The sequence below is a fragment of the Fukomys damarensis genome, unplaced genomic scaffold, assembly GCF_012274545.1.
Source record: "Fukomys damarensis isolate Sample0158 unplaced genomic scaffold, DMR_v1.0_HiC HiC_scaffold_16, whole genome shotgun sequence".
Taxonomy (NCBI): Eukaryota; Metazoa; Chordata; class Mammalia; order Rodentia; family Bathyergidae; genus Fukomys; species Fukomys damarensis.
The window spans coordinates 30,421,699-30,434,243 of record NW_022900928.1 but is presented as its reverse complement, the minus strand read 5'-3'; the positions used below and the strand labels follow the sequence as shown (position 1 = coordinate 30,434,243).

At 37.2% G+C, this 12,545-nt stretch overlaps 1 protein-coding gene and 1 non-coding gene across 2 annotated transcripts in view; one reads left to right on the top strand and one right to left on the bottom strand.

Annotated features, from left to right (window-relative positions):
* Positions 1-12,545, top strand: part of Gdpd4 (glycerophosphodiester phosphodiesterase domain containing 4) — a 101,799-nt gene that overhangs the window by 82,125 nt on the left and 7,129 nt on the right. Inside the window, exons 12-15 of the mRNA XM_033764239.1 lie at positions 3,509-3,730; positions 4,964-5,118; positions 7,990-8,137; positions 11,889-11,971. Coding sequence (XP_033620130.1) covers positions 3,509-3,730; positions 4,964-5,118; positions 7,990-8,137; positions 11,889-11,971 — 608 coding nt within the window. The remainder of the gene's footprint in view (positions 1-3,508; positions 3,731-4,963; positions 5,119-7,989; positions 8,138-11,888; positions 11,972-12,545) is intronic.
* Positions 6,427-6,533, bottom strand: LOC117286423. The gene has a single exon (XR_004517595.1). It is a non-coding gene; the product is annotated as a U6 spliceosomal RNA (small nuclear RNA).

The window sequence follows — 12,545 nt, the reverse complement described above, 5'->3', positions numbered from 1 at the left end:
AGATAATGACAGTTTAACTTCTTCCTTTCCTATCTTTATTGCTTTAATTTCTTTCTCTTGTCTAATTGCTATGGCTAATGTTTCCAGAACTATATCGAAGAGGAATGGTGATAGTGGGCATCCTTGTCTTAAGGTTTTCAGTTTTTGGCCATTTAATATGAAGTTGGCTGTTGGTTTTTCATAGATAGCCTTTATTAAGTTGAGATATAGACCATCTATTCCAATTTTTTGCAGGGTTTTTATCATGAATGTGTGTTGAATTTTGTCAAATGCTTTTTCTGCATCTATTGAGAGGATCATGTGGTTCTTGTCCTTGACTTTGTTAATATCGTGTATTATATTTATTGATTTACATATGTTGAACCATCCTTGCATCCGTGGAATATACCCGACTTGGTCAGGATGTATGATCTTCTTGATGATCCTCTGTATTCTGTTTGCTAGTATCTTATTAAGGATTTTTGCATCTATATTCATTGAGGAGATTGGCCTGGAGTTCTCTTTTTTTTGTTGTGTCTTTCCCTGGTTTGGGAATCAAAGTGATACTTGCTTCCAGGAATGAATTTGGAAGTAGTTCTTCCCTTTCAATTTCATTGAAAAGTTTGAAGAGTAATGGCAGTAGTTCTTCTCTAAATGTCTTGTAAAATTCAGCAGTGAGTCATCAGGACCTGGGCTTTTCTTTGTTGGTAAATTTTTAATTACATTTTCAATTTTACTGATTGTAATTGGGATATTTAAAATGTTTTTATCTTCTTTGTTCAACTCTGTTAATTCATAAGTATCTAGAAATCTGTCCATTTCTTCTCTGTTTTCCATTTTGTTAGAGTACAGGTTCTCAAAGTAGGTATTGACTATCCTCTGGATTTCTGTTGGATCTGTTGTGACTTCACCTTTTTCATTCCTAATTGCATGGATCTGAGCCTTTTCTTTCCTTTTTTTGATAAGGTTAGTTAAGGGTTTATCAATTTTATTTATTCTTTCAAAAAACCAACACTTCGATTCATTTATTTTTGTATCATTTTCTTAGTTTCCATTGCATTGATTTCTGTTCTAATCTTTATGATTTCCTCTCTTGTTCGAGCTTTGGATTTTTCTTGCTCTTGTTTTTTTAGGCACCTAAGATTCATCATTAGTTGTTTATTTGAGCTTGCTCTGTTTTCCTAGTGTGAGCATTCAGTGCTATGAATTTTTCATGTAGAACTGCTTTCACTGTATCCCATAGATTCATGTATGTTGTATTGGCATTTTCATTTATTTATAAAAACTGTCTGATTTCTTCTTTAATTTCCTCTGTGATCCATTGATTGTTTAGGAGAGTGTTGTTCAATTTCCATGTGTTTGTGAAGTTCCTACGGTTTCTTGTGCTATTGATCTCCAGTTTGATTGCACTGTGATCTGATAATATACAGGGAATAACTTCAATTCTTTTGCATTTATTCAAACCTGTTCTTTGAGCTAGTATGTGGTCTGTCTTGGAGAATGACCCATGTGCAGCTGAAAAGAATGTATATTCTGATTTTGTGGGGTGGAACACTCTATAGACATCTATTAAGGCCATGTATTCAAACGCTTGGTTCAGTTCTAGTAGTTCGTTGTTGATTTTTTTGCCTAGATGATCTGTCTATTTGTGAAAGTGGGGTATTTAGATACCCCACTACAATTGTATTAGTGCTTATTTGGTTTTTCATGTTTCTTAATATATGTTTTATATAGTTGGGGTCATTAATATTTGGTGCATATATGTTTATGATTGTCATCACTTCCTGTTTTATTGTTACCTTTAAAAGGATGCAGTGGCTTTCTTTGTCTCTTTTAATCAGTTTTGATTTAAAATTTACTTTGTCTGCGAAGAAGATTGCTACCCACCTTTTTTCTGGGCTCCTGTTTTATGGAGAATTGTTTTCCACCCTTTCACTTTCAGTCTATGGGCTTCTTTTTGCACTAGGTGTGTTTCTTGTATATAACATATTGTTGGATTTTGCTTCTTAATCCATTCTGCCAGTCTTTTTCTCTTGATTGGTGAGTTGAGGCCATTAACATTGATGGTTACAACTGATATATACTGACTTATTATTGTCATGTTAGTGACCTTTTGTTGACTCTTTTTACTTTTTCCATCTTCTCCTTTTAGTTTCTTGCCTTGCCTATTTAATTTGCTCTTTTGGGCCTCATTGTGTTGTTACCTTCATTGTCTTTTTCTAGGATATTGTTTAGAATTCCTTGTAGTGCTGGTTTGGTATTCATGAAGTTTCTCAGATGTTCTTTGTCATGGAAGTATCTTATTTCCCCATCCATTTTGAAAGAGAATTTTGCAGGATATATCAGTCTAGGTTGGAGGTTGTTTTCTTTTAGGACTTGAAACACTTCACTCCAGGCTCTCCTTGACCTAAACGTTTGTGTTGGAAAGTCTGCTGTGATTCTGACGGGCTTTCCTTCCAGTGTGATTTGTTTCTTTTCTCTTACTGCTTGTAATATTTTGTTGTTTACTTGAGTCGTAAGAAAATGTGAGGTAGCTTCCTTCTCCTGGAAGAGATTTTTAATCACTTGCTTCACCTATAAATGATCTAAAACTGACAAGAGATAATAGCATAGACATCTACTGATTTTATGTAACGTATGTAGAGCCTGCCATGTATAAAGTGAAGTGCAGTGCATTGTAGAGAATATACAGCAGTTTCTGCCCTGATATATCTTACTCCGTAAGAATTAGTAGCAAATAAGAGCATGAAACTTGCTCTCAGACCCTGTAAATATTTTGTAAAATTTAGCTTTCAATCTCATCCTAAGGAATACACAGATTACGCTTCCATTCTGATGGAGTGGGTAATGAAGACTGAGAATTCAAATTATTTCATCAAGGCTGTACAGCAAGAATCATACTGAGCTGGGATTTGAACAGTAATCTAAGATTTGGACAAATAGTAAGGTAGAATGAGACATGCATTTATAGAGGCATAATGGGCTTAATGCCCATTGAAATATCTTTAGCTTAGGAATAGTTAAGGAAAGCTTTGTGAAAGAGGCTGCATTTGAACAAGTTAAGAGTAAGATTTTAGCAGGTGGCTACTGGCAAGGGCAAGTAAGGGAGGAATAGAACTAGGATTGAATCCTTTCCATTCAGAAGTTAAAATGTATATTCTTTCCATTACACTAAACTAAAGCAGTGAGAGTATATGCATAAAGGCAGTATGACTGAAAGGGATGCATTAGTCTGAGTTATAGAAAAAAGGCTGGAAAGGAAGGCCAAGGTGAGAACACTGAAGACCTTCAGTGGAGGTACAAGAAGTCCTAGGATATAGAGGAGATCATTCTAAACACCACAATTACCCATGAAGATTACATTTTTTTCCCTTTCCTTGGTAATTCTTATCTCAGAACTAGTATTTCAGAGGGTCCAGGGGATTGAGTGGTAATAAAACAAAATGTAAGTGTGTGGGGCTACAAAGCAGGAGAACTGGAAAATACTTATGGTGGGAATCAATATTTTCTTTGATGTATTTATTTTTAGACCAGACCATTTTTCAATATGAAACCTCTATCAGAGGCTGATAAAAAACGAGCAAGAAACCAGTCAATTCCACGACTAGCTGACTTATTGACACTTGCAAAGAAGGAACAAAAATTTGTGATATTTGATCTTTTTGGACCTCCACATAAACATCCTCTCAGACACACATTTGTCCGTCAGGTAGTAAGCGTGATCCTTGCTTCTAAAATTGAACAACATCTGGTATGTGTGTCTTAATATTTATGGTTGAGATTGGGAGGTATGGGTAGTGTGTCCCCAAAGCACAGTAGTTGAATTCAACGTATCTTTTCAATCTTAAATTCTTAAATAATTTTGCTTCTGATGGGAATTAAGATTATATATTTTAAAATTTTTTTTTCTGGTACCGGGGATCGACCTCAGGACCTTGCGCTTTTGAGGATGTGTGGTGCCACTGTGCTAAATCCCCAGCCCAAGATTATATATTTTTTGAGACAGGGTCTTGCTATGTGGTTCAGGCTGGCTTTGAAGTCTCTACATAGCCTGGGTTAGCCTCAAATTCATGGTGAACCTACTTCCTCAGCCTCCCGTGTGCTGGGATTGTAGGCGTGCACCACCACGCCCAGCTTCAAGATTATTTTGTATATTCCTACATGTGATTATCTGAGAATGCCCAGTTGAATTTATCTCAGTGGGGGAAAACATTGAGATTGTCTGCTATTTTTGAAATATCTGCACCTTGCTGAAGAGGACTATGTGTAATTACTGTGTAATATGACCTGCAGCATCATCAACACAGTTCTGTTAGAGCTACTAAAGCTTTGGGGATTAGCGTTGATGAGTGATATGGAAAGACAACTGGGTCTGATTCGAGATTTGCTTGTCATGTTTTTCAGAACCAACACTCTATATTTAAGTTGTCAATTGTTCCAATCACTTAAATTCTCAGAATATGAGTTCTGTTAGTGAACAAATATATGTATATGTTTTAACAAATAGAACTATTGCCACAGATGATTAATTACAGGAACCCCAGTGGTAGGAAATAACTCATTTTAAAGATTATTTTTAGCATTAACCAGACATGTTTTTATCCACATCTACCAACTTTACCAACCTTTTATCATTTTTGTTTTTTGACTGGTGATTGAGACCAGGGTTTTGTGCATGGTAGACAAGTGCTGTACCACTGAGTTTCATCACCAGTCTCCATCCCCAGTGGGGTCTTTCCCATGATGTTAACTCATGAATAGAGAGGTCCTGGGAAAACTCAGTTTCAAGGAAGTGCTGGTTCTCATTTTTAAGAGTTCATTAGACAATATTAGGCCAGATTGACTGTTTCACCAAGGGCTACAATCTTCTTCTGCTTCTTATAGATTACTACCAGTTCTAAAATGAAGCTTCATCCATTCTTTATGGGGCTATTTATAACTACAGTTCATTAACCACTAAAGGATTTCCTGTTTCTACTTGCAGATTTTTTGGTTGCCAGGTCATGATAGGCAGTATGTCAGGTTCATGGCCCCTGGTTTTCAGCATGTGGGCCGTTTAGTCTCTGTTGATATCCTTACAAAAGAAAATATCAGTATAATAAATGTGGACTACAAGAGGTTATTCTACAATGGGTTGAGGTAAGTGACCATACTTCTCTTGGCATATTCCCCTTGCATGTATAAAACATACATATCCCCTAAGCTATTTAATTTCCTCTTCTCATTTTAGGATTTCTTTGTGTGATTATCTTTTTTAATCCTGCTTTCTCCTCACCTCTCCATCCTTTCCTCTACTAACAAATTGTAGACTCCCCCGCCCCAAGAAGATAGATTTGAGCTCCTCTTTTGTGCTATAATCTGTCATCATACAACACAATTTAAAAAAATTATTAGTACATGTTTGCAGGACATAATGGTGGGTTGTTGTTTTTTTTTTGTACTTGGTATTGAACTCAGGACCTTGTGCTTGCAAGGCAGATGGCGGAACCACTGAGCTAACTCCCCAGCCCTGCAGGACATAATGATTGGATTCATTGTAGGAGGTGGTACATGATATAATGCATCTCATTTTTTATTAATCTCCTACCCCTCTTCTCAACCCACCTCCATGCATATCTTGGTTCTCTTCCCTTATGCAAAAGTTCTATCACCCTATTTCCTACTATCTTTTTGTTGTTGTTTCTCTCATTGAGATTATCGGTACATTTTAGGTATACAGTAAAGTTACATTCATTTTTGGGATCTTGTACCTTTACATGACAGGTCTTGCTTCTCATTTTTTCCCCTTGTCCCTGCCCTCCCTTCACCCCCTCCTCCCCTCCAAATTTACAAACACTTTATTTCCCTTTTTTCATTTTCTCATATTCTTTTCTTTTCCCTTGTGCTCTTTCCCCTACCCTTGCCACTTTCCCTACATCTTTAGCCCTTTTCTTCCTATTTCACAATGTCAGTTATCTCATTAGGATCTTATGCACTATTATAGTTTTTCACACCAGAGAAACTATTCGGTATTTACATATGTGTGATTTATTTATTTCACTTAGGAATATATCCTCAGTATGTATCCATTTTCCTATGAATGAATCTAATTTCTCATTCTTTATGGCCGAGTAGTATTCCATTTTATAGAAAAACCACCTCTTTATCCATTCTCCAGCTGATGGGCAAATGGGCTGTTTCCAAGTTTTAGCTATTAAAAACTTCCTACTATCTTTTATTTGGTTCTATAATTTATTTATAGTTTGGGTTACTCATAAGAAATCCATTTTCCTACAAATGACTGAAGGTTAGCTTTCTTTATAGTAAAGTATTACTCCATTCTAAGTAAATACCACATTTTCTTGATCTTTTCATCTATTGATGGACATATATGTCTCTTCCAAGATACAGCTATTATGAATTATGCTGCTATAAACATTGGTATGCAAGTATCACATATCTTTTTTTTTAAATATGGAACGCTTTGTGAATTTGCATGTTATCCTTGCACAGGGGCCATGCTAATGTTCTATGTATTGTTCCAATTTTCGTATATGTGCTGCCAAAGTGAGCACTAATATATCTTTAATGTAATATTTCTTTAACTCTTTCTCAACTATACCTAGAAGGGGAATAGCTGGGTTGAATTTATGGAATTTATAGTTTTAGTTTTTTGAGGAATCTCCATACTGATTTCCATGGTGGTTGTACTAATTCACATTACCACCAAGAGTACAGAAGGGTTCTCTTTTCACTACATCCTCACCAATGTTTGTTGTTTTTTGATTCTTAAGTTTTTATATATTACATACATATATATATATATATATATATAGTATATATATTTTATATAGTTATTTTTTGAGTTTTGGCTTCAAAGGCTCAAAGAAGTAACTTTTTACTATTGTTTCCTAATTTTAAAAACTTTGTCATTAGGTGATCTGTAGAATTGTATTAGAGACAGTTCTTACACACTGAGTAACTGCCACCACTCCCTGAAAAGGATTATTATTCATAAGTTTATAACTCAGGCTAAGAGAATGCCATGCTAGTGTATGGAAGAGCTAGGATTCAAACACAGGCTTGCACAGAGCAGTTTCCAACCTGACATATTTTGTCAGGGTTAAAAAAAATTGAAAGCACTTACATGGTATTTTTCTTTTTTGTGTGTGGGAATTGAATCCCTGAAAGTAGCAACTTGACTAGAATTACTAGATGTATTCCTTCACTTATTTTCTTCCTGTTCTACAGCCTTGGGAAAAAAATTGGGTTTTATTCACCGGACTCAGTTCTTGTAAAAATTATTTATATTTAAAATTTAGCATGTTCACTGCAATGGTATTTATTTTATACCTTCAACTAATATTTGGGAGCTAGGTCTTGTACTAGGTCTGCATATACAAGAGATGAGTAAGACACAATTTCTGCTTTAAGTTACTTACAGTCATGTATAAGGATAATGATAGGTGAACAGATTATTAACAGGTTCTAAGTTCTTGGATGCAAGTAAAGGCAGGTGCTACGGTAGCAGGTCAGAGGAAGCCCATCTGAGCTTGAAAAGGCCAAGGCTGTATTAAGGAGTCAGGGACTGTGCATATTGGGTTTTTTAAAAAAAATTGCCTTGGAAATTTGCAAATGCTACAAACAGAGCCTCCCCCTCCTCATTCTTTTCCCCCTTCCTTTCTTCCTGCCTTATTTCCTTCCTTCCTTCTTTTTCATTTCCTTTCCATTTTTTCCTCTTCTCCTCCTCTCTCTCTCCTCTCCATCTCTCTTCTCTTTCATTAAATTCTCCACAGGACATGTAGTTCACCAGCTCACCACTGTTGCTACAGAAGCAGAGTCACTAAATTCAACCCTTCACCTCACAGCGTGAGCCCTCCCTTTCTGTCACCATGAATTACAGAGTGTCCCTGGATCAGTGCCTCCTGATGATTCAGGCATCGACCTTTCACAAACATGGTGGCTCTTCCCCGTGTAGATGTTGAGAGCAAAAGTGGGTCTAAATCCCCTGTGAGTTCTGTTTTTTTCCAGGGATTATAAAGCAGCTAACATCTATATCAACTTATACCTTGTCAATGAGCCTTGGATTTTCTCACTGGCCTGGTGCTCCAGAATTAACTCAGTGACAACAGACAACATTCCAGTCCTGAGTCAGCTCACTCACCCCCACTTCTTCATGGTGAGCTGCTTGTCCATATTGTTCTTCTAAGCCTGCTCTAACGGAGGTCTGTGTGCTCCACCCCTGTGCTATCCACTGCATAGTTTCCTGGGGAGCTATGTAAGAGCAGAGACTTCCATGATACTGGAAATATGGCGTTCTCCATTTTTTCACCCAAGTCCTTCTATGATTTTCATTTATTGAACAATAACAGTTTATATTACTGCTGTATGTAATTTAGTCCCCTGACTTGGCTACTATTATTACCTCCATGAGGAAACTGAATCTCAGTCTTCTATGATTTTCATTTATTGAACAATAACAGTTTATATTACTGCTGTATGTAATTTAGTCCCGACTTGGCTACTGTTATTACCTCCATGAGGAAACTGAATCTCAACAATGTCTTTGTGCATGATCACACGAGGTAAGATTCAGAATGAGGTCTGACTCCAGAGTTGTGTTATTGCAGCCCTGTATACCTAGAGGCACAACCACAATGGACAATGACATGTGGTGTGGGAAGAAAACTAAGTGTACTTGACTGTGTGGTCAAAACTGTGCCTTGGATAAATGCTCTCGTAGAGGACAGCTAATGTCTAGTTGCCTGGCCTGGTTTTCTGTTCTATCCCTTCCTCATTGCTAGAGGACCGAGGATCTGAAGACATGGTTACAATCTCAACTAAATTTCATCACTTATTACCTGTGGAAGGAGCCTTGGCCTGTGTTACTTATCTGTATGGCGTATTCTGTAGTATGTATCTGTATGGTTTACTGAGTAGGGCAAAATAGCATACAGCAGAAAATGGGTTTTTCTGTTCATTTGTTTTGTTTTAAAAGACAGGATATCATTATGTTGTCCAGGCTGCCCTTGAACTCTTTGGTTCAATGATCCTTCTGCCTCAGCCTTCCAAGTAGTTGGGACTACATGCCACCATAGGCAGCTAGAAAACAGTTTAATTTTACTCCACTGGAAGTTAAAACTTAGGCAGTGAAGCCTGTGATGGAGGGGGTTCAGGCTGTCCTCTCCACACCTTCACTCTCTCACTGGTCCCCGTTTCTGACCTGTTTAGGGTCTGGGACCAGGAGACACAGGACCAGGTCAGGCACATAATCTTGTGGGGCCAGCACTGTATTATTTCTAATGGAAATATGGAGTTGCTGGCTCCTTTCTCTGGTGACTTTCTGGAAGTAACTATGAAGGGAGATTTGGGTGACAGATTCCTCAGCACAGGGGAAGTTTTTCCACCTGTCTGACCCCATACAACTTTCCTTAATATATATAACATATTTGTATAATGTTTTTGTTTTTTAGGGTTGATTACAAAAGTTTAGTAGTTCATTATATGAAATTCAATTATGGAAATGTTCAATTTAGAAAATAACACACCCTCCTAATCCTGTCTCCCCGAATCAGTAATGTCTCCAAGTTTGAGAAGTATACTTTTACTTATATGATGTTATTATTTCTGAAAGTCCTTTTTTATTTCAGTATTTGAACTGGTAATAAATTCATATGACTCCAAGTTCAAAAAGACATAAAAGTACAAATGCTAAAAAACACAAAACTTCCACACCTAGCCCAGGCTTTTTTGGAAGGACTAGTGTAATACGTCATTTTGTTTAGAGGGGTAGAGCTTTTCTAGGCAGCCTGCACTCTGGAGTTGGGTTATGCAGATTCAGATCTGGGCTCTAGCACTCGCTGTATGAACCTGGAAATAACCGTTAACCTATCTGTACCTGGTTTTTAAATTGGAGATGATGGTATAACAGATTCACTTTTATTCAATACACTGTGGTCTAACCATTGGTCTGTTAATTGAAGAAGTTAAGGTGGATAAATCACTAAAAAAAAAGACAATACTCTACCAGCTAGCTTTTAATGCCTAACAAAAAAGCACCTAAAAGGTAATGTCGTCAAATAGATTTTTCATAGGTCTCATGTTATGTAAGACTATGTGGTTCCTCTGTCCTAAGCCTGTGAGATTAGGTTGAATGGTCTAGGTCTATGAGAGCCTCACTGATTGGTCTGAGTCTCCCCTGTGATGACTCAGGTCTGTGATCACACATCTTCAAGGAAGCTAGCCAGAGTATATTCCTTTGGTGACAGTGAGTTTCCAGCAGCAAGAGAGGGAAACCCCAATGTGTGCACACTTTTCAGTGTTCCCCTAGTGTTTTATAATCTTCCGTTGGCTAGATAAACCATATGTCCTTCACCTTTTGACAGGAAGAGGGGCACAGCTAATCATATTGTTTAGGAGCCTGCATTTGGGTTTGGAAGGAATACACAACACACCTCGACACATTTTAATTTAAAATCATTCACCTTTTGACAGACAAAATCTTTTCTTGTATACTTTGCTTACTTGAGTTCTACATTCTCTTGCTTATTTAAACATCCAAATAAACTAAATATAGCTGTTTTTAATTTTTGTTTCTTTAAAATGGAACAAGAATATAAAGTCACTGGGAGAAACAACTAGAATGAGGAATTCACCTAGATCTAATAGTCCCCCTGCCTTAATCTCTCAGAGTTTTACCCACTCCCAATCCAATTGCATTTTATATTTTTAATGACATTTTATGCTCACTGAGTTTTTTTTAAGTCATTTGACTTAGATTTCTTGAAACATCACCTTTTCATTCATATTTTACAGATTTGACCAATATATAATCACATTGTGTAATTATAATAACAAATATGGTTGACCTGTGGTTAAGCCATTTGGGAACAAAGACAAAAGATTCTTGGTAAACATCAGTTTGCCTTGAGAGGCATCCTGGAACAATCAGCAGATGAAAGCATCAATCAGTGTGTTTCCCAGAAGGGACTAAGAGCCTCAGTTTATGGAAAAATGGAATCAAGCTTCTATTGTACTTACCTAGTAGGACTATTGTGAGAGTTAAATCTGAAAATATCCGTAAATTGTTGAAAATCCTTGCCTACGTGTGAAAATAGGCTTAGAATACTTATCACACTCTTAGTAAACACTCATTAATTGCTGTTATCATTGTCATGATCATTAAAGTTATTATTAATATTATTATTCAGCCCAAAGATGGACCTTGGGGTGCAGAGTAGAATAGGCTGAGAAAGAACAAAAAGCATAAGCCCCAGTGGTATCAAGTAAAACTAGAAGAGAGCAATGGAGGTGGGAAAGGAGGGAAAGATCGAACCAGGGGATTGTAAAACTCATGTTAGATGGAGGAGATAGAGCTTGGGAAGAAATAGGTGATTTGAACAAAGAGCATGGAGCAGTGGGCATGCAGGTGAAAAGGAATTCTAGTTCAACATCATTATTTGAAGAATGATGATTCAGAGCAATGCTTCCCAAATTCTGGTTCACAGTCTAGTTGTTTCAGCATTACTGGGAGAACTTGTTAAAAATGGAGATTTTGATCTCTTAAATCTGTAGTTAGACACATGACCCTTTATTACCAAAAGATACCCAGGAGACAGATTGGAAGCTTTGCCATGAAAATATAGAGTACTGTAAGTCGGAAAATGGGCTGGAGTCTTAGGTCCAGAACTGACTTGCTGTTTTACTTCTCTGAGACTTCCTCAGACCTCTGTCTTGAGGGTTAGGGAGATAAAGGGTGTGGAGTGTTTTATTCCTTGTTGAGCCCCTGCATGCATGATGGTGAATAGCTGCAGATAATCTATATTTGAGACTCCTGTACCTTTTCTGTTCTACTTCCTCTCTTTATCCAGACTAGGCAGCAGAACCCACTTAATCCAGTTCTTTAATTGTGGTTATTTTATGTTTTGCAGACACCACGGTACTATCTGTTCATATGGCTCCTCCTGGATATTTTTTCTGCAATTTTCATTACTGCCATATTTTGTTTTCACTGGTAAGTATATGCCTGTAATTTTTAAATAAAATTTGTCCAAAATAAAAGTAATAAATGGGTTTGTTAGGTGAAAAGAGCCAAACCAGGACCAGACCAGAACCATAACAAATCTTTATTATGGGGAGGATCTGCTGGGGTATCTCCAAACAAAGGAGGAAAAGCAACATGGCAGAACAGGGAGCTTCTTTTATGGGAGAGGGGTGGGGTTAGCCTGAGCTGGGGTGGAGTTGAGTGAGGTAGTATTAAGAGATTGGAGGAGCCTGTGACATCACTAGCTACTAAGAGGTAGCAAGTATCAGGTTACTCTTTTGGAGGGAGAAGAGGCATGATGGGAAGAAAAAGCCTGTCCTTTGTTGGGAGAAGGCATATTTTAACATGGAGGCTGCTAGTCCCTGTGGCAGCCATCTTAAGGCAAGGAAAATCTAACAGAGTTCTTTCAGTAATTTGAGAAAAAATATACCCACTTATATTCTTTCTATATCTCCACATGGAAAGACCAGAGTTATAATATGAACCTCTCATTCTTTTTGTTCTCCCTGAAACTCCTCACACTCCTTCCTCTTTCCCAACATAA